This window comes from Protopterus annectens, chromosome 9.part0 (genome assembly GCF_019279795.1).
Source record: "Protopterus annectens isolate FY-2018-M chromosome 9.part0, PAN1.0, whole genome shotgun sequence".
NCBI lineage: Eukaryota > Metazoa > Chordata > Ceratodontiformes > Protopteridae > Protopterus > Protopterus annectens.
Window position 1 is genome coordinate 1,343,833,829 of NC_056743.1, and position 21,926 is coordinate 1,343,855,754.

At 42.2% G+C, this 21,926-nt stretch overlaps 1 protein-coding gene across 1 annotated transcript in view; it reads right to left on the reverse strand.

Annotated features, from left to right (window-relative positions):
• Positions 1-21,926, reverse strand: part of NSD3 (nuclear receptor binding SET domain protein 3) — a 4,286,093-nt gene that overhangs the window by 3,533,732 nt on the left and 730,435 nt on the right. Inside the window, exon 5 of the mRNA XM_044084319.1 lies at positions 2,547-2,701. Within this exon, the coding sequence (XP_043940254.1) occupies positions 2,547-2,701 (155 nt within the window). The remainder of the gene's footprint in view (positions 1-2,546; positions 2,702-21,926) is intronic.

Genomic DNA, 21,926 nt, shown 5'->3' on the forward strand with positions numbered 1-21,926 from the left:
GCCCCCATCTGTAAAAGCAAAGAAATTTGTTCCTGAGCCTCCAGCCTTTGCCGAGGAGGTACATCTGGCATGCCTTTGAAAGGAGGAAAAGTGTGAAAATAAAACTTGTAGCCTTGATTTATTATGTCCAACACCCATTTGTCCTGGGTGACCAAATGCCAATTTTGTTTGAAAAGTGCCAACCTTCCTCCTAGAGGAGCTGCCAGAAAAGAAGGATCTGGCAGCTGAAGATACAGGTCATTGGGTCTGTTTACGAAAAGGCTGACCCCTGCCCTCACCAGAAGATTGTGCAGGAGAACTCCAAGTCCTAGGTCTGAAAGAACCCCGAGCATGAGCCCTGCCCCTACCACGTCTAGACCTGCCCTTAGACTGAAAATCCGAAGAAGGGTAAGACCATCCTCTTGCAGGCCAATTCCTGCTAAACTTAGGGGGCTGCACTTGCAAAAATTCCTTAACCGTCTGCATAGACTTAGCTTTGTCTTCCCATCTTTTTCAAAACTGACTCCACGGGGGAACCAAAAAGAACTTCAGATTGAAGGGGAGCATCCAAAATCCGAGCTTTAACATGCTCTGACAAATTTTGATCCTTAAGCCAGGCATGTCTACGAATAACTGAACCAGTAGCAGCCACCCTGGAAGAAGCCTGAAGGGCATCAAAGCCACACTGCAAAGAATGTTTACCAACTTGATCTGAAGCATGAACCAAGTCCTGCAATTCCTTACACTCTATACCCTCAGATAGAGCATCTACCTTAGATTTTGATTGACCTAACAGAAAGTTCTGATACTTCAGCATATGAAATTGGCAATTTAAAGCCCTCATAGCTAACGTAGAAGAGGTGTACACTTTTTTACCCCACCTATCCAACGCTCTAGAATCTTTATCCAAAGGAACTGGATTCTTAACCACAGAAGCCCTGACACACCTTTAGGCCCTTGAATAATAGTTTCCGGGTCAGCTCTAGGACTCTTATACAAATACTTATGTGCCTCTGGAACTCTGTAATACCTGTCTGGCTTGACAGGGGCAGGGGGTAAAGAATCAGGATTAAGGGAAGCTTCAGAAAAAACATCTAAAACAGGGGGAATAGCCAAAGGTCTATGTTGTGGCAAAAACAAAAATTCCCTAAGCCTCTTACGAGAATCTGAAAAATCCTGACCTTCCCACTTGAAATGCTCCCTCATGGAATGCAAGGTTTCAGAAAAGGAAAAATCCTCTGGAGGAGAAGCAGAAGGACAGGAATCCTCTGCATCCGAATCTGAATAGGGAGGAAAATCCTGAATATCCTCAGCTGAGGACTCAGAGTAATCAGAGGAATGCTCCATTCCCTCTAAATCTGTCTCCACCCTAGGCCTCTTCTCTGGAGGGGGCATAGAACCCCTGATCAAAGTAATCAAATCCTCTGCCATTTTCAACATATGTTTTTTAGGAACAGAAGCTGAAGAACTAGGGCTATGGCCCGTACCAGAAAGACCAGGTCTGGTCTTAGCAGGGCCTTTAGTGACTGAAGTAAAAGGCCTAATAACCTTTTGCAAGGATGGAACCACAGAAACTGGAGAAGCACCCTCAGCCTGGCCTAACTCCTGAGAGGCCAACTCCTGTAACAGTAAAGGTTCCCCCTGGGATTCAGCCGAGACCTCGGTTGGATCCACAGATTCAACCGTAGATTCCACAGAACCGGCGTCCGCAACGGACGACTCATCCGGTTTAGACCTTAAAGATTTATCTTTTCGCTTTTTTGCGGTAGCGGGCGTCGGAGGATCCGACGGCATGTAGTTACACCGCTTACCGAAAACCAACCTGGCACAGTCTAATCTGCGTTTAATGGTGCGCTTATTAAATCTAGCAAAGCGACACCGACTACGCCGTGCTCAGGCCCCAAGCAAGGAATACAGAGAGAATGATAGTCCCTATGAGGTATCTGTTTCCCACAAGAAATACAATTATTAACTTTTTCTGACATCCGGATTAACTGAGGCAAGAAAAGACAAAAATTTTCCCCAACGGGGTACTTAGCCCAACTTGGTCTTCGGTCTGAAACTCGAAAATTGAAAATTTCAGAACGCCGAACGGCACTTGCAAACGCTGCTTCTGCTTCGGACCACGCGGCAAGAAAGACTGAGGATATGGCGTCGGTCATGCGCTTAAGTACTACTACGTACTGACGTCAGCTCCGGGCGCCCATGACCGACGCCAGCCTAACTCTTTGGTATTCGGGCCGACCGAGGACAGCGGACTACCCACAGGTTATGACTGCAGCAATGTGAGACGAAGAACATCATCTTGTAAGTCAGTGTGGCCTTTGCATATCAAATCAGAATAATAAATCCATTCTCAAATAGGCATACCTATAAAATAACTTACTGGCATCCTATTTCAACCTAATTAAAGACGTCTATCTTTTGGTGGGGATTTTATTGGAGAAAGTTCATTTTTCTTAGGGCATGAGGGAGAAAAGAAACAAAAAGGTGAAAAAACAGCAAATACATTACTCTAAAATGGCCCCAACATTTTAAGTTCAAACACAGTCTTGTGAAGAGAATACCTTCTGCTTCTCTGCATGGCTGGACGCCTGTCTGGCAGTTTCAGCTACTAATTCTTCATACTGTGACTGGCCTCTATATTCCCGTGTTCTTTTTTCATGAACCCATGCCCTCTCTGGAACACTTCCAAAAAACTGAACGTGGTATTCACGGGCACCTGTAAAAACATTTAAATACAAAGAATAAGAGGCAGTTAACTGTAGTTTCCATCCAACCTAAAACACCTTCCCAAATAACTAAAATATACTGAAATTTTTTCTAGCATATACTGCATTTCAGCTGGAAAGCTGATACTCGCAAGAACAAAGCCTCCAGGTTTCCAGAAGGGGTACCCACACACAGGATTATAACCATTCTTATGGAAAAACACAAGAGGAATCTTCAATATGTGCACATACAGTCTCATACACACAACCAGATCTATAAAAGGTAAAGCATCTAAGTGGTCAGTTATCCATGTATTTCAAATCTGAGATCCAGCTGAGCATTACTGCATACATCATCTCACTTTTTGTACATGTTAAAATGTACGAGTCAACTCTTCATATGCAGACAGGAAAGTTAAGTACTTACTGTAACAACAAATCTGTCCTGGCACTTCCAGCTTCATCACTTTCAGGACTAAGGAAGGTCAAATCCTACCCACCATCTAAAACTTTCCCTGGCTACCTGGTCCTTCCCTTTTTGCTCATAAAGTTGTCCAAACAAGGAACCATCTCCCAATCTCAGAGTTCAAGCAAAGGCACAGCAAGGATAACTGGAAATACTACTGCAATACAAGCTATGTGAAGAAAGACTACCCCGGTCCTTCCAGGAAGATGGAGGAAGAGTATGATGATGACTAAAGAAAAGTACAGTACACTCTGACTGCTAAATGGTAGCCCTGTGGAATGAAATCAACACTCAGAGAAGCCTTCTTCAGGACTTTCTTACCCATAAGTAGAGGAATGTACTCACCCTAAACATCAAAAGGATACAATACTATTAAACATGATTTTAGCCCAACCAGCAACTACATAAACAAAAATGGTGATGGAAGGTGGATGAGGCTATTCTAGCATTGAGAAATTCAAACATTTACTGTTAGGGTAAAGTGCAACTTACACAGCTGTACTATATTCATCATTTTTACTTCAGCAGCAACAGCCAGTAGGCTGTATGGATTAATTACCAAAGTTTACCCAATCTGTGAGACGAAGGATATGGATGCAGGTGATCCTGGAGAACTGACCTAGCAAACCCTGTCCTGGACCACGAAAATGAAACCAGTTTGTAGTGCTTTGCAAAAGCATGTACAAAGGACCAGCACACTCCTTTCCAATATGCCATCGTAGATTCCCCAAGAAAATGTACCTTAATACCATCTGGAAATAGTTTACCTTGGTGGGTATAACAAAAGGCAACAGTTGAGGACAAACATCTTTGTTTTGACACAAGCTGTCATTCCTTTGTCCCACCATAAGAAAGAAATTAACAATTTGCTTTTCCTAAAGGACTTAGCTCTGTCAAAATAGCAACTGAGCTGCCTATGCAAGTTATATGCAGAATCCAGACAGAAAGAAGAGATGGATGACTTGATTCAAAGTAAAGTCTGAAACAAGTGTGGGCATGAATAAGAGATTTGGGTACTTACGTATTATCGCAACCACATTTTCACGGCAATACCGGTTGCTTACTGATTGTGAAATATGTTCAGTAATGTTTTTTAAAATGTTATATACTGTGGTTTCTTTAAAAGCCAAGGTTGTTTTCTGGTGTGTTATCAAAATCTAAGAAACACACTGTTGTTGTTTCTTTATGCACTTTACTGAGAGCACGTCGCTTATGGCAAGTGGACTGAACGTTAATTTTTCCTGGCAGCAAATGCTGTCAAATAACGGTTGTGATTTTGTGTTTACTACAACCACCAGCATTTTGTCTTTAGTGTTCGTTAACAACTGTAGTCAGATTAAAGATAGAAGAGCTGAGTCAGTGGGCTGATTTCCATTTCTGTAAGGTTCATTGCATTGTTTTAATTTAGCTTGCATCGGTTTTACTAATATACTTCTTCTCAAAACCTTTAAGCCTCATAGTTGTGCAAAAATAATAGTAAATGCATACTGTCTGTGTTGATGTCATTGTTTTGCACACACCGCTCACTGTACTGAGAGTAACTTCTTCAGAAGACCTACTTCTTTTTGTAGATGATAGCATCACAGTTACGGTCACAGAGTTGATAGGGAAGAAAAAAGCCTTTCTGATTTTGTTTCTGTGATGACGTTGTCGGTTAGTTCCTAGTTATGAAGACTATCTATTTTAAGTAATAGGCTCAGGGTTGTATTTCTGTTCTGGCTGCTTATATGTTTGGGCAGTTTTTCTGCTTGAAATTTGGAAATTACACACAATGAGAAATTGGAACTCTATCGATAGTCTTCTGGCCACTGTCAGAGCAATGAGAAACAGTTTTCTATGTAATGCACCTCAAATATGCCTGATGATCAGGTTCATATGGATACACAGTTTACTTTTCCAGCACAAAATTAAGATCCCAACAAGGAAAGACCTGCTTAAAAATTTGTCTCGGGTATAATACTCCCTTCAGAAACAGTTGACTAAAAATAGAGAAGAAAGAGGAGGATCCATGGGCAGGCATGTTGGAATGATCACAAAATTAACATTGACAGAGGAATAGGAAAGGCCAGAGATTAGCAACTCTCAAATGTTTCAGCAACAGGATGCATAATCCCTGATGAGGCTGTAGTTAGTGGCTAGACACCAACTAAAAAATCTTTTCTACTTGCCAATATAAGATTTCCTAGTAGCAGTTATTCTTGTACATGCTGCATGCTCTCATGATAGAGGTGACTAAAGTATCAGAATTGAATCATCATAGAAGGTGTCTAACACTGTGGTGTATCTAACTCCCCTTTCTCTTGTGCAAATAGGTCAAGCCTGTGAGGAAGCTTGTGGTAAATTTCCCCATAAGAAGAGAGAATCAATGTTGCCTGGGTCAAAATGTGTCAATGTTTTCTGGAGTCTCCTGAATCTTCAGAATTTATAATTTATTTGACATTTGTTTACCATGAAAGTCCGACTGGGTCATAATGTATCTATTTTCAGTGGAGGCCTGGGGAGAAAAGCTCCAGATACGTGTGGATAAAAATTATTTGTTTTTAACAGAATGCCAAGACTCAGACACTAGCATCATAAAATTCAGTCACAAACTACATATTTGATACGGTTTACTATCAAAATGTTGAAATACACATGGTTGATGTTCATAACGTCTAAAGTCACTACCAGCAAATGTTCAAACTACTGAAAAAAAAGTGTAAATTTAAATGGTCGAAAAGCACCTGCAAACTAACACTAGTATTTTCTGCAGCCCCCCCTGCTACTTATATATTACAACTCAGAGACTGCACAACACTTAGCAGACAAGGGAAAATCCTTGCCCTGGTTTGCAACATAATGTCGACAGGTAATTTGCATGCACTTCCTGTTGACCAAATTAACTACTTAATATTCATGTGTCGATCATATGAACGTTAGACCAAATGAATTTCAACATTTTGATAGTAAACCATTTGATACAATATCCTAGGAGAAATAACCTGGATACCACTGGAAAGCCATAAAGGAACATTCCTGACCACAGGAAAGAAAATGCATCTGTTCTACAGGCTTGCTTGCAAGGCTCCCTGCAGCAGAATTAGTTCAGCTGTCTGTTTTGAAAGGAAGCAAACAAATCTGAGGTGCTCACCCACAGCTGGATCAACTCTTGGAAGAGTTCAGTTTTCATTCAGGAGGGTCTGTCCTGGTCCTCCTCAGCTTGTCTGACACAATGTCTTGCTCTGATGATATAGAAAATGCTTGGAGAGTTAAGGAGTGCTGTAATTCCCAATCCATCGTAGCCTGCATGTAGAGAGGCAAAGTTCTTGTGCTCCCTTGTTTATGTACGACATAGCAGTAGTATTATCTTTAATTACCTGTAGAGGTCTCAGGAGCAACAGGTGATTAAGAGAATTCAAGGCATGAATCACAGCAAATCTGTCTCTGATATGTATGCGCTTCGGCCTGTCTGAAGAATTTCACGGGACTTGCACTTTTACCTCCATCCAAAAATCTAATGTGTCTGTTGTTAGATACTAGTTTGTAGTGTGGACAGAAAAGGAGAGACCTGGATTTGTTTCCATTTGATGTCTATCCCAGTGCAGTTCCTTTCTGACGAACCACAACACTGAAATCTAAATTTTCAGTTAATGCAAATGTTGAGTCAATATACTTTGCCTTCTTTTTATAAACCACTAATGTTTTTCATACGTAATCTTGGGAGAAGAATTACGGAAATCATGGAAGCCACAAACCCTAAATCTTCGGGATTCTCTTGACGAAGCCTGAGACTGATTGGCTAAGCTCAGGAAAGTACAGAAATATCAACATTCTCCTGTGTCAAAAAAGGCTGTTTGCTCAGAGTGTCTATAAAGACAACCCAGAAAGACAACCCTGTGTGATGGGACCATGGAGGATTTCTGAACATTTACTTGGAATCACATATTCATCAGAAGAGGAAAGACATATTCTAAGGACTTTTAACCTCTAGGAAAAGACTCTGCAAAGATAAGAAAGTCATCTAAATAAGGAAATATCTGAATTAGCTTATAACTAGAGCTAGACCTTTGTAAACAACCTGGAAGTCGCAGATAACCCAAAGTGTAACACAGAGAACTGATAATGTGACTCAAAGAGTACCTGAGAAATTTCTTGAAGCCTGTGATTATGGGGAATGTGATGATGTGCATACTTTAGTTCTAATGTTACAATACAACTCCATCAAGGGAGAAGAGGTAATAGATTCGGAAGGGTCAACATAATTAACATTGGTACTTTCACAAACAGATTTAGAAAGGAAAGATCTAGAACTGGTTTCCAAGAAGGGTATTTTTTTGGTACAAGAAAAATTATAAAATACAAGTGTTTATCCTCTTTATCTAAAGGCGTTGGTTCTATGACTCCTAGGATAAGTGCTGAAGAACCTGAGGGAAAAAAAAAGTTTGGTTTCATGAAGTTACCTTTAAGCAGTTCCAACTGTAGCACTGCTGAATGAAACACACTTAGCATCCAAGCGTGTGAACTAATCTATTGTCAAAGGGGAGCGTAAAGTGTCAGCTTCTGGAACAGCTTTTGAAGGACAGGGACATGAGAGGTGGGGGAAATGTTGGCACAGTAATTAGTATCAGCCTGTCCCTTTTTTGGAGAAGGTCCTCGTTTCTTGTTGTTCCCCTCATCCCATCTCTTTTTTGTTCCTTGTTTAGCTTGAGAAGGAAGAGATGGTTAGTTCTTACTAAAAGGACAGCAGGATTTGGGATATGTATAAAGGAAGGGCTGAAAAATCTTCGAAACTCCCTGTATTAACTTCCATCTGTCATCAAATTGTTTGAAAATCTAAACAGCAAACCAGCTGGACAAAACTCCCATAAGCTAAAGCTTAATTTAAAATTTCAGACTTTACCTCATCAGCAAACTTCTGGTTATGTACTCAAGCATAACTCCTCTGCACTGCAACAGTACCAATGGCCCTAGACACCATTCCTGCAATCATACACACACTACGTTATGTTTCAATACTTGAGAGAGGTAAGAGACAATGGCATTCAAAAAGGAAATACGTTCCGAAGAAAGCAGATCAGATAAATCCCTCAAACTGTCTACACAACTTCCACATATGTGCATGATACTTAAGAATTCTGTACAGCGAAGTGGAAGAAAACAAAATTCTATTATTACACCAGTCGAATACCTTTCCTTCTCTGTCCACAAGGGAAGGATTAGGGAAAACTATTAGTGTACTCCCAGATGACGAAAATGTAGAAAAAGCCAATGGATCAGACCTAAGGTAAGTTAAACAAATGACTGCTAGTTTGAGAAACACTGTAAAGTCTATCTGCCTTTCTAGGAACTGTATGTTGAGAACCAGTATTATAGGCAGCATTAAATACATACTCCAAGGCTGGCACAATTGGCAGTACTGGAGTAGAATGAGGCATATCATATATCCTCAGTTCAGGGGGAACATTCACCACTTCCCACAAACACACCTCATTCATCCTGGATATTGCATGAAAAAAGAAAAAATCCACAAAGGGGAGGCTGTGAGGACCGAATTTCCTATGAATCAGAAGACTGGGCTTAAAAATCTACAAGGGGAAGATGACTCTCTCTTGTCAAAGTCAGAATCCTCTAACAAATTTTCCTCAAAAATTTGCTGACATTATTCTCAGCTAAGGCTTTCTAAGCCCCAGAATTAAAAGCATGTAAACATTTCCTGGCTAAAGTAAGAAAAGCATCTTTTATAACACCATTTCTTCAGATAAACAGTGTGTAACCATTTGTTTTTTCCTTGCATGAAAAGCCTTGGATGAAGACAGATTCCGAGAAGGTACTTTTGCCCTGTCAGATTCTCTCTTACCACAGCTACCCCATGAAAAATTTCCCGGACCGTCTCCCAGACTCAAAGAAGATGGTTCTCCCATGCACAGATCAGACACTGGGAACAGCTGATAGGGCAGTAGTGGACACTGATTCGTGGTGGTTGACAGGACTATACCACAGAAAGCTGATGAGGCAAATGAGTAGTCTAAAGAATGACAAATGGCCACTACAGGTTTGGCTTCTATCGGATGAAGCATTAAAGAAGCCTGTGGTGCTGGTAAGGGCTCTTTGGTAATTTGTTTCTTTTCTTTCTATGTATAGAGGAAGACAGGACAGCAGGTGCTGGGTAAGCATAAGGTCACCAAGGAGGTCTCAAAGCCAGTACACATTACTAGAATGAGTCAGTCAGAAAATAAGTTGTCAAGAGGTAATCACAAGTAGCACACTCATACTTGCACTTAATGCACAAGAAGGACACTAAATTCCTAGCAGGAATCCTCTAAAAATCAAAGCAACCTGACAGAAAAAAATAGCAAGTTGGTTGCCACAAAGTATACAAAAGCAATGTCACTCCCTAAAATAATTCCTGCACGTTCAACACAGTTTCAGACATTAAACTTTCTAAGTGTTAAAGTTTACATAAAGCAATATAATTTTACATAAAAATAGCCCTCCAAAGCAGTGCAGTGCTAAAAATGGCAATTCTTGATAGGAAACTTCTAATGCTTAGAAAATATTTGTTTCTTAAAGGGAAGATAGCACTTAGAGCCCTAAAATAAAAATATATACATTTTTTTAAAGGCAACAAATCTGTGGGAGAAGGTTCCCTACTAGGGACTTGTCTAAAAAAACAAGGGTATAAGCTAGCTGCTCCTCCTATGAAGCCACTGAGTTGCTCCTTCACAAGGCTGCAAGAAAGTACTTAGGAAAGCTTCATTCTGACTGTTAATTTCCCTACACAGGGTGACCAATAGGCAGAGTGAGCCAAAGGTTTTGGAAGCCAGCCGGTTGTTATATCCTGGGCAGGACAAAACCAATACAACCTAAAGGCTATTGCAGAAGTGAAAATGATGAACCGCTGCCAATTCAGGTAAACTGTTTAACTACTTAATTTTCATATCTAGGCTTGGGAGTTCCATCTTTATCATCTTCAGGACACAGTCCCAACCGTTAAACTCACTAGGGGTTTCTCAAGGGATAACCCTAATAAAGTACAGTTTTGTACCTACCATAAATGTAGATGTTCGAAGATCCACATTGCTGCAGTCCTTACATATGGGTAGTCCGCTGTCCTCGGTCGGCCCGAATACCAAAGTATTAGGCTGACGTCGGTCAGGACGTCAGGGTACAAAAGCGCATGACCGACGTCATTTCCTCAGTCTTTTCTTGCCCCAGATGTCAGAAGGCCCTAACAAGACAGGCCAAAGCCAAAAACCAGCAAAACCCAACCAACCACTCGTGCACTAACCATATTTACAATATGTACAACACAAACCACACCACCACCTTCAACAACAGAGGGGAAGGAGGGAGGGTAAATTGGACTGCAGCAATGTGGATCTTGAACATCTACATTTATGGTAGGTACAAAACTGTACTATGTTCTTCATCTCACATTGCTGCAGTCCTTACATATGGGTAGAATCCCAAAGCAGAGGTAAGGGAGGATGGCCAAACTATAAAGCATTAGGAGCTGCCAACATGCCTTGTAAAATTGCAGTTGCAAATCCAGCCCTAGATTTAGAGTAAAGTGGAAGGTGGTAATGCTTAGAGAAAGTATGCACTGAACTCCAAGTAGCTGCTTCCAAAATATCTTTAGTAGCCACCCCTTAAAAAGCTGTAGAAGTGGCAGTAGCCCTAGTGGAATGAGGCCTAATCCCAGCTGGAATCTCCTTACCATGATGGGAATAACAGAAAGCAATACAAAACCAATCCACTTAGAAATAGTTTGCTTTGAAACAGGTTTGCCCTGAGAACCCAAAGCAAAAGAAACAAACAACTGCTGAGACTGCCTGAACCCTTTAGTTCTGCTCAAATAATATCGCAACTGTCTGTGAATATCCAAAGTGTGCAAAATCTTCTCCCCTTTATTTTGGGGGTTTGCATAAAAAGTAGGCAAATGAATAGTTTGGTTTAAAGCCACACTAGAAACCACTTTAGGCATAAAAGAAGGGTTAGTACGCAGAGACACCCTATCCTTGTGAAAAATTAAAAAAGGCTCGACTGCCATAAGGGCCTGTAATTCAGAAACCCTTCTCGCAGAGGTAATGGCCAACAAAAAAGCAGTCTTCCAAGATAAATATTTCAACTCTGCTGATGCTGCAGGCTCAAAAGGTTGTAGAGTGAGTTTCTCCAACACAAAATTGAGATCCCAAGCAGGAGTAGGAGCTCTCGTGGGGTCTTATATTCTTTGCCCCTCTAAGGAATTGCTTAAACAAAGGCTGAGAAAATAATGGTGGGTCACAGTCATAGTGAGCAGAGATTGCTGCAGCATGAACCTTTATAGAGGAGAAGGACAAACCTTTGTCCAATAACTCAGTAAGGTATTGAGCGCCACACTTAAATTAGGTTTAGAAACATCAAAGTCCTTTGCTGTACTCCAAAATAAAATCTCCTCCATTTATCTGCATAAACTTCCCTTGTACTAGGCCTTCTGGCCTCCAAAATAACATTCAAAACTTGTTGTGGAAGCTGAGACCCTCCAGGGTTTAAACCAGAATATGCCAGGCTGTCAGATGTAGAGAATGAAGTTTGACATTGAGTAAATGACCGTTCTCCTGAGACAGCAGGTGAGGAATCGAAGGCAAAGGCCATGGAGGCTCCTGTACCAGACTTCTCAGTAATGGGTACCAGTGCTGTCGAGGCCAATCTGGAGCTATTAAAATCATGTTTGGCTTGTCCTGTCTGACCTTCAGCAGTACCTTTGGGAGGAGAGGCAGAGGTGGAAAGGCATACACATGAAGATTGCTCCAATGGAATGAGAGAGCATCCACTTTCCAAGTTGAGGGATGAAACCTTTTTGTGCAAAACTTTGGCAGCTGGTAATTTAGTGGAGAAGCGAACAGATCTATGTCTGGAGTTCCCCATAACACTGTCAACCTCTGGAATACATGAGGATCCAATTTCCACTCGTGGGGATCCATAATTTGTCTGCTCAACACATCTGCTAAGGAGTTCTGTGCTCCTGGCAGAAACCTTGCCTGAAGATTTAGCTGTAAACTGAGAGCAGTCTCCCACAAAACCATTGCTTGTCTGCATAGAGGATAAGAATCGTTCCCCTTGCTTGTTGATGTACCACATGACAGTTGTGTTGTCTGTTTGAATCAACACCTGCCCTGGAAGAAGTAAATCCTTGAAAGCTATCAATGCAAATTGGACTGCTAACATCTCCTTCAAGTTGATATGTAGATGTTGAAGTCTGGCAGGCCACGTGTCTTGTATCCATTTTCCATTTAGATGAGCTCCCAAGCTTTGTCTGAGGCATCTGTCGTTAAAATCTGACTCGCCTCTGGCGGGTCACAGAGAGTCCCTTGTTTAGGTGACATTCCTGAGCCCACCACAAAAATTCCTTTTGAATGCAAGGTATTATTTGAATGACAGTGTCCAAATCTTGGCAGTGCTGTGTCCATACATTCTTGAGATACCATTGTAGCTTCCTCATATGCAGTTTGGCATTGGGAAGTACCAGAATACAAGATGCCATGAACCCCAAGGCTTGAAGGACTGTCCTTGCAGTCAGCCTGGACTGATGAGACAACTGGTGCAAGTAAAGAAAGATTCTTTTGTTTGTCCGGGGTCAAAAGGCCATCTGGGATGCTGTATTCAGTCTCACACCCAGAAAGCACATGTCCTGAGAGGGTACTAGACTGGACTTTATTTCGTTCACAGAATACCCCAGGCATCTTAACACTGCCATCACATACTGTAGATGATGAAGAAGTTTGTCCTTTTCTTGGGCCAGTATCAGGCAATCGTCCAAATAAGGATAGATCTGTATTCCTCTTAGCCTGAAGAAAGCTACCACTGGAGCCAGAACCTTCGTGAACACTCTGGGCAGTAGATAAGCCAAAGGGCAATGCAGAGAACTGATAATGTGAAGTCCCAGCCAGCAGATACTTCCTGCAACTGGGCCTGATAGGAACATGAAGGTAAGCCTCTTTGAGATCCAGAGTCACCATCCAGTGATCTTTGCCCAGCAGAGGTAAAAGCTGTTGTAACGTTAACATTTTGAACTTGGGAATGTCCAGATATGTGTTGAGGATGGATAAATCCAAAATTGGTCTCCACGTGTTTCCTTTCTTTGGTACTAGAAACAGGCGAGAATAAAATCCTAGGCCCACTTCTGGCAGAGGAACCGTGTATGGCCCCTATTTGAAGTAGTAAAGAAATTTGCTTGCGAGCCTCTAGTCTTTGCTGAGGAGGACGTCCGGCATGCCTTTGAAAGGAGGCAAGGTATGGAAATAAAACTTGTAACCCTGGTGTATGATATCCAATACCCATTTGTCTTGGGTAATCAACATCAATTTTCCTTGAAGAGTGCTAACCTTCCTCCCAAAGGTGCTGCCAGGCAAGAAGGATCTGGCAGCTGAAAAGTATGTCATTGGGCCTGTTTACGAAAGGACTGGCCCCTGCCCTCACCGAAGATTGTGCAGGTGAACTCCCTGTTCTAGGCCTGAAAGAACTCTGAGCTCTGCCCCTACCATCTAGATCTACCCCTAGACTGAGAATCATAAGAAGGATACGTCCACCCCTTAGCAGGCCAATTCCTACTAAACTTGGAGGCTGAACTTGCAAAAATCCTTAACAGCCTGCATAGACTTAGCCTTGTCTTCCATTTTCTTCAAGACTGATTCCACAGGTGAACCAAACAACACATCAGACTGCAAAGGAGCATCCAAAATCCTTGTCTTAACATGGTCAGATAAATTCTGATCCTTTAACCAGGCGTGCTCTCGAAGAACTGAACCAGTGGCAGCCACCCTAGATGAGGCCTGCACAGCATCAAAACCACACTGTAATGAATGCTTACCCACTTGTTCAGAGACATGCACCAAATCTTGTAACTCTTTACACTCAATGCCTTCCGCCAGAGCATCCACCTTAGACTTCAATTGAGAAAGAAGAAAGTTTTGATATTTCAACATATGAAACTGGCAATTCAAAGCCCTCATAGCTAAGGTAGAAGATGTATAGACCTTCCTTCCCCATCTATCCAAAACTCTGGCTTCTTTATCTAGAGGAACCGGATTTTTTACAACAGAGGCCTTGACACCCTTAGGTCCCTGACTAATAGTTTCTGGGTCCGCCCTAGGACTCTTATAAAGATATTTATGAGCCTCAGGCACCCTGTAATACCTATCCGGTTTAACAGGCGCAGGAGGCAGAGAATCAGGATTAAGTGAAGCCTCTGCAAACACATCTTCCACAACATCCAGAACAGGGGTATAGCCAAGGGCCTATGCTGGGGTAACAGCAAAACTCCTAAGCCTTTTCCTAGAATCAGAGAAGTCCTGACCTTCCCACTTAAAATGTTCCCTCATCGAATGAAGTGTCTCTGAAAAAGAAAAATCCTCTGGAGGAGAAGCAGAAGGAGTGGAATCATCTGCATCAGAATCAGAATAAGGAGAATACTCCTGCAAGTCTTCAGCTGAAGACTCTGAAATATCCGAAGCCTGCTCAAAACTTCCCAACTCTGGCTCCACCCTAGGCCTCTTATCAGGAGGGGGCAAAGAACCTCTAATCAGAGTAATTAAATCTTCTGCCATTTTAAGCATGTGCTTCTTAGGCACAGACCCTGCAGAACTAGGAGTGACACCAACAGAAGCTGAAACTGGCCTGCCTCTGGGAGAAGCCTTGGAAACAGAAGGAGAAGGCCTAACCACCCTAGGAAGGGAGGGAGTACAGTAACTTGGGAAGCCCCTTCAGCCTGACCTGCCTCCTGAGAGACCACCTCCTGCAAAATCAAAGTCTCCCCCTGAGACTCCAGAGAAGTCTCCGTCGGAACCACCGGTTCCACTGGAACCTCTAAAGAACCGGCGTCCGAAAGGCGACTCATCTTGCCTGGGTTTAACTGTTTTGTCTTTGCGCTTCATGAAGCGCCGGAGAATCCGGCGGCATATTATAATTGCACCGCTTCCCAAAGACCAGCCTAGCACAATCCAACCTTAATAGTGCGTTTATTGAACCTAGCACAAAAGCGACACCCAACAACGTCGTGCTCAGGCCCCAAACAAGGAATACACAAAGAATGATAATCCCTAGCGGTATCTGTTTCCCACAAGAAATACAGTTATTCACTTTTTCTGACATCCGGTAAAACACTGAGGCAAGAAAAAACCAAAATAATCCCCAACGGGGTACTTAGCCAACTTGGATTCGGTCTGAAACTCCGAATTCGAAAATTTCAAACGCCCGAGCGGCACTTGCAACGCTGCTTCTGCATCGGACCATGCGGCAAAAAAGACTGAGGAAATGACGTCGGTCATGCGCTTTTGTACCCTGACGTCCTGATGTCAGTTTTAAGCGCCTTGACCGACGTCAGCCTAATACTTTGGTATTCGGGCCGACCGAGGACAGCGGACTACCCATATGTAAGGACTGCAGCAATGTGAGATGAAGAACATCTGTAGATCTGAATGAGGACGTTAGAGATTAGACACAATTTAAATGCATTAAAACAAATGAGAAGTACCACTTATGTTCCAGAAAGAGAAAAGATATATGAATTCAGTGTTAGGAATTACTAAAAAAAAAATATATATATATATATATATATATATATATATAACTCAGCTGAGGAAGTGGGATACAAGCCCTGACTATGGCCTAGCCAAACAGGGATTGATTAGCAGCTGAAGCAAATGACTGAGCAGCAGTAAAGGGAAAGGTGCTCCTGTCCCGGGTGGGCGGGTACTCTTGATATGCTCCCTATTTGGCAGTATGGTCCAAAGAAGGAAGTTGCACACAGATGCAATCCATGAGCATGGGGTGTGAGGAAACAGCATTGGTAGAGCACAAAATAAAACAAAAAAATGAATAGAAGCACAGACAAGCTAAGCCCCCAGGACCTTAGTATTCATGGCCAGCTTCAACAATATCAGAGTAATTTTGTGAGGTTGGGAGGTAGGAAGATGGCTGATAGACCAGGTGTGGACTACAGGGAGCTGAGCCGGTAAACATGAGGTCCAAAGGGATCCCCCACCCCCCCAAAAAAAGACAATAAATACAGTCCCAGAAACAAAAAGCAGGCAAGAACAGAGGAGATAGGACTCTCCTCAAGGGAAACAATGTAGAGTCATTACTGCCCACAGTTAACATTGTACCAAGTCGAAATTTTAACTTTTGATAATTTAATGTAGAGTGGAATGACCTACAAACGTCTAAATAAAGTATCACGCATGGATTTAAGACTCCTTGCAAATGCTGAAAGGGAAGGCCAATTCTGAAAAACATTTGTCATGAATTTTCCTTGCTAGGGAGCTGGTTCCAGGACAAAAATGTAAAAATGTATACAGTCTATTAGGTAGTGTTTACCTCAGTACTAAGTGCAGTTGTGTCTCAGAAAATGATACGCATATGTGCAAACCTACCCATACTAATGGCCTATGGAATGAACTGCATAAAGGTATCCAAAGACAACAAATACATACATAAGTGCGTGTGTAATACAAATATACATACACACACACACACTGCATGAATGCACATAGAAGAGACAAATTATTATACTTCTACACACACATACACGCACACACACACATATATATATATATGTATACACATATACAATTTCCCGGTTAACAAATACTAAATAAATAAATATACACACAAATATTGGTCTGTTCCTCTTAAAATGTGATGTTTGCTGGCAAATCAGACAACTGAATTGACTAAATAATGACTGATATTTAAGTTTGTCTTCCTATCTTTCAGAAAACACAAACATTTTATTCTAGCAACTTTTCTAACATTATACAAGCAATGCTTAAACTGTATCCCTGGTTTTGGCCCCCCCCCAATAAATTTAGGCTTTTTCCAGATTTCATATGCTGCACAGTTTTTCAGGGGGGAAAGAAGTTTTGTGCTGCTTATGCCAAGTCTGTTTGTGTTGTTAGTAGCACAACAGGTAGAATACTTGCTTTTGATGCAGAAGGCTGTGGGTTCTATGCACACAGTATGTAGATGGACTGCTGATAGGGTCTATATAAGATAACTGAACTTTCAAAAGTTCGAGTGTCATATGGTCAACACCATATGATCGAATTTTTGAAATTTCAAATGTTTTAATGGAGATCTCCATACAGAGCAGAATGGGAAGATTTCCCTTTTCTGCACTGTAGTGCTATCTTGTTTTGTTTGTCTTTTCGGCTTTTCCCGGTTAGGGGTCGCCACAGCGGAACTCCGGTCTGCTAATGACTGGCAGTAGATTTTTTATGGTGCCGAGTTGCCAGCCCGATGCCCAACCTTCAGCGAAGGCACGCCCATTCATCCATGTCTTTCAGAGGCCACTCGACTGCGGGGACATGCAGACTCCACACAGAAGGCACTCCAGCCGAGAATCGAACAGGAGAACCTCTTGCTGTGAGGCAACAACGCTACCGGCATATTTAAAGAGTGGGGGGGGGATTGCCCCCCCTTGCTTAAAACATTCAGGTAGGTTATTTGTGTAGTTTAATTTTTTTATTAGATGTTCAAACTTTTAAAAGTTCGATCATAGGGTGTCGACCGTATGACAGTCGAACGTTTGAAAGTTTAATTATCTAATATAGACCCTTGCTGATACTGTACTGTGTTGTACTTACAAAGGGGGGGGGGTGAACACTGCAGTCCAAAGAATGTCCTTTTTGGCATAGATACATAGTAACTATGAGCCTGTTATCGGTTTGCCATCAATTCTCTATTGCAATTTTACTAGCTTATCATTTTTTTAATGTAGCATAGGCAATTTATTTCTTAAGGGCAGCAATCATTTTATTTGTAAATGAAACAATGAAATATATCTTCATTAGTTACAGATCTCTTTAATGTGTAATTATTTAGATGACTTTTACTTCTGCAGAGATTGTGCATATTTACTAATACCAGTGGACTGTAGAAGTCTGAGTAGACATTTATGATGGAAATGTTCTGAACTGGGCAATTTTATCATTATTAGTCCACACATTTTTGTTTCATTGCTTACTGGAAAAATGATCAAAACAATAAATTTATAACATGCTCTAACAAGTGTGCTGTATTATACAAGGAATATACAATTTAATACAGTCAGGAAGGTGTATCAAAGACCACATGCATGTTTTGTGTGCAAGGGGCCTATGATTTGAAAACAGCCCAAAAGTAATCTTTATCCACCGCTGGCCAAATGCATTTTCTTTGAATATGGGTTTCGATGAATGTGAGTTTCAAGGCAGAGAAGTTTTAATGCCAAGTCTATTTTCATTTTGAGACTGTACTGCTTTGTTTAGCTTGTTTACTCAGCACAGTCCTCGCATTGGTAGCAGAGTAATGCAAGCTTGAGAGAGCTGAAAAAGCGACTGTACCTGATTTAAGTATAATTTTGGCTTTTTCCTTTATTTATCTAGCAACTGTGCAGCCTGCTTTCTGATTACTTTTTTTCAATTTTTTGCATTTATTCTTTTTTTGCTTTTTTCTCTTTTTGTTACTTTTAAAATCTAACTGGTAACTGTTGTTGTTTATTTGTGTAGGATGCGATAGCCAGTTATATAGCATTTGTTTGTTTTACTGTATCTGTTTCTGCTTGTGAAAAAAAAAAAAAAAAAAACATCTCTTTATCTCCACCCATCCCACCAGAATAGTCCAGTTTTGTTTGCTGTTCCCTGGGCTTGTTTTTCCCTAGGCTTTGTGTGCAGTTCCTGTTACTGAATCAGAGGACCTAATTTGGAACAGGCTGCTTGCTGGTTCAATTAGGAGTGGGAAGCATTAGGCACCTAGTGGTCCAGCAGTGTGAGTTTCATTGGTCGCTTTTAGTTTATTGGTCGTTTTGGGCCAGTTCCTAGCTCTTTCAGCCCTGATATAAAAGCATGCTTAGCGTTTTTGCAGCGGTTTAAGCTTGTGATTAAAAGCTATAGAGTACTACCGCAGCAGCTAGGGCAGCACGGTTAAGCAGATTTACCTTCAAATTTTTACATAAATTCTAACTCTTCAACTTTTCCCTTAAAGCTACCTTCTCGAACTATACTACTTCAGTCTAATCCATGCATTATACTATAACTATAAGATAATCTCTACTTGACCTACAATAGACTATTCTCTATCTGTACCTCTATAGCACTTGCTCCTACAGTACTTATTACCCAAATACCTTGCTACGGTCATAGATGAGTACCCCAAAGAAACTTTATTTCGGTTTTCCACGTCCCCAGGTCTTCTTTAAAAGTTTTTTTTTGTCTATTCTCTTTCTAGCAGCTCGAGGATCAGTTGCTGTAGTGTCCTCTCATGCTCAACTGGTGAACTGGGGAATATTGAGAAAAACACACATTTGCCTCATGTACTGAACAACCCTCTCAACCTCCCAAAACACAAATCTCAATAAGAGATGCAACTATACAGCATGGAAAACTGGAGGCTGGGCTCTCATAACATGGGACTGAGACCAGTCGGAGGAGAAAGGTTACCACACACACTATAACACCAGTCTCACATGGAAGAGGCTCTGAAACCAATCTACTAAACAAACAAGGAAAGAGACATGCACCACCCAAAAAATCAAGACCTCTACAAGAAACAGCAGAGGCCACCAAAGCTCACACAAACAACCCTGCCACCTCAGAACACATCACCTGCAACAAACAAGAGACACACAGTCACTTGTCAAACAGTCCACAGCCCTTAAGGCCAAACCCGCCTCCAGACACACTAGTCATTGGGCTGACGTCATGAGTCAGACGTGCTGGCGTAGAATCTGCCACATAACGCAAGGACTCAGGTCTCTCAAGCTGCCTGGCCGAGCTAGAGATCTGTCCACGCTATGTAAGGTACAAATCAGACGCAGGTACAAATGTCGCTGCGTCATTGTCCACGTAGTGTAAGCGGCCTGAGGCAGTACCTCAGCGGACTACATGAAAGTGACATCGAGGAGCAGATGATGCCACAAGCCCAAGATGGTGTATTCCCTGACCTTGAGCAGTATAAACAATTTTACCAAGAATGATGCCACAGTACAGAATGGATGATCAGCTTGCTGAATTGAAACATTCACACTTTGAATTGTCATCGGCTTGCCGGTGTCTGTCTGCCTGACATGACATGCTGGACAAGCCAGCAGCTGCCATGAGCCACGGCTTGCAAGGCTCACCCCTGGGACCTACCACCCTAAACCCTTGCCACCCCAACTTGCCCTTTTTAGGCAAGGCTCTGAATACTGCCCTACCACTTCTCGAGGAAAAAAGGAAAAAAACTAAGGGTAATGCTGCTCAATGCCAAGTCTGAATCCTGGTTCATGCAGCCCTTTCGAGGCCCTTCTCAGTATGGAGAACATGCGATGTCTATTGTGACGAAACTGGTTCAAGGCTCCTGGGCACCCCAGCACTATCAGGTTTTACCTCATATCATGCATTCGGCCCCAAAATCCGGACACTATGCATCATCTCTTTAAGGGCCCAACGTGAGGAAAACAGTAAGCACACATGGAATCCCACCAACCCTCCCGTGGCCGGCGCATTAAGCAGCATCACCCACCAGCAGCCATGGAGGATCATAATGATCCTCTAAATAAAACATAGAAGTTGCAGACTTTGGATCAACTGTGGTTGGCTTGTCAAGGCAGATCGTACAAATTAAACTGGTTGACTTTAAACTTCAGTCACCAAAGCCGAAACAGTGAAGGCAGGTCACCTGGCCTACCACCGATCTGGCGAGCCTTGATACAATACCCACCGGTATCCGTTTTGAAAAACTCATCGACAGAACCCACAGGGTCAGAGTTGCTGGCGCCCATGTCAGACTCAAAGCCTGTCACAAGTGGTGTCCCACAGAGATAGTCTCCCTAGGCCCTTGTTTGGCATCTACTTCTCCAAACACACAAAAGTTATGGCTGACAAAGTTTGCAGATGACTGCAAACTGGGCCATAGTAGAAAACATCTGACACAGATATCCTTCAGAAGGGTCTCACAGAAACGGATAACTGGTGCCAGAGCCATGGCCTAAAGTTAAATGCCGGACCTGGGGACCCAGGTTGAGTAGTAGTCTGTCAAATCACACCCATGTAGCTAAAGTAGTTAGGAAGACCTTCTACATTGCCCACCTTATCATGAAGGGATTCTCATCTACATCAGACCAATGATTGAGTACGAACTCCAGCTCTATTCAGTCGCCACGCGCTGCTCAGGTGACCAAAAATCTAGATCCATCAGAGCCACAAGGGCGGGAGACTTAAACCTCGACACGGGCTTTAATAGGGGCGGCTGGAGAACAAAATCCCGGTATATGTGAGGCAGAGCACCTCGCTGGCCTTGTTCGGATTACCTCAGTGTCACTAAGATGTCTATTAGTGTTTGTGCTATAAAATGTAAATAGTTTTAAATGAAATCAAAATCATTGAGAAGTAAAGCAGTATGCACATTACAGTGTTTATGGTAAATGAGGAGAAACAGCCAAGTAATGGGACACTGGAATGGCTGCAGGGGGGAGGTCTGTGTATGGGGGGCCCCATTTGACCATGATTTTGTGAGGGGGCAAGGATGGGAAACTCAGACAGCCCCCCAGAGCCGGGAAGCACAAACTCTAGCTATGCCACTGATCAGTAGACCATGGAGAATGACTTTTGGAGTCCTAGCAAACTATAATAATTTTTTGGTAAGATTAGAATATTGCCTATCATTAAATGCCCTACTTTTACCTCACTACCCACAGACTGCAAGTCACCAAAAACAAAACCGGGATTCATCATCTTCTCCTTTCCCAAGTTCCCAGTGAACATCATTGCTACAGATTTAAAAAAATGGCTACCATT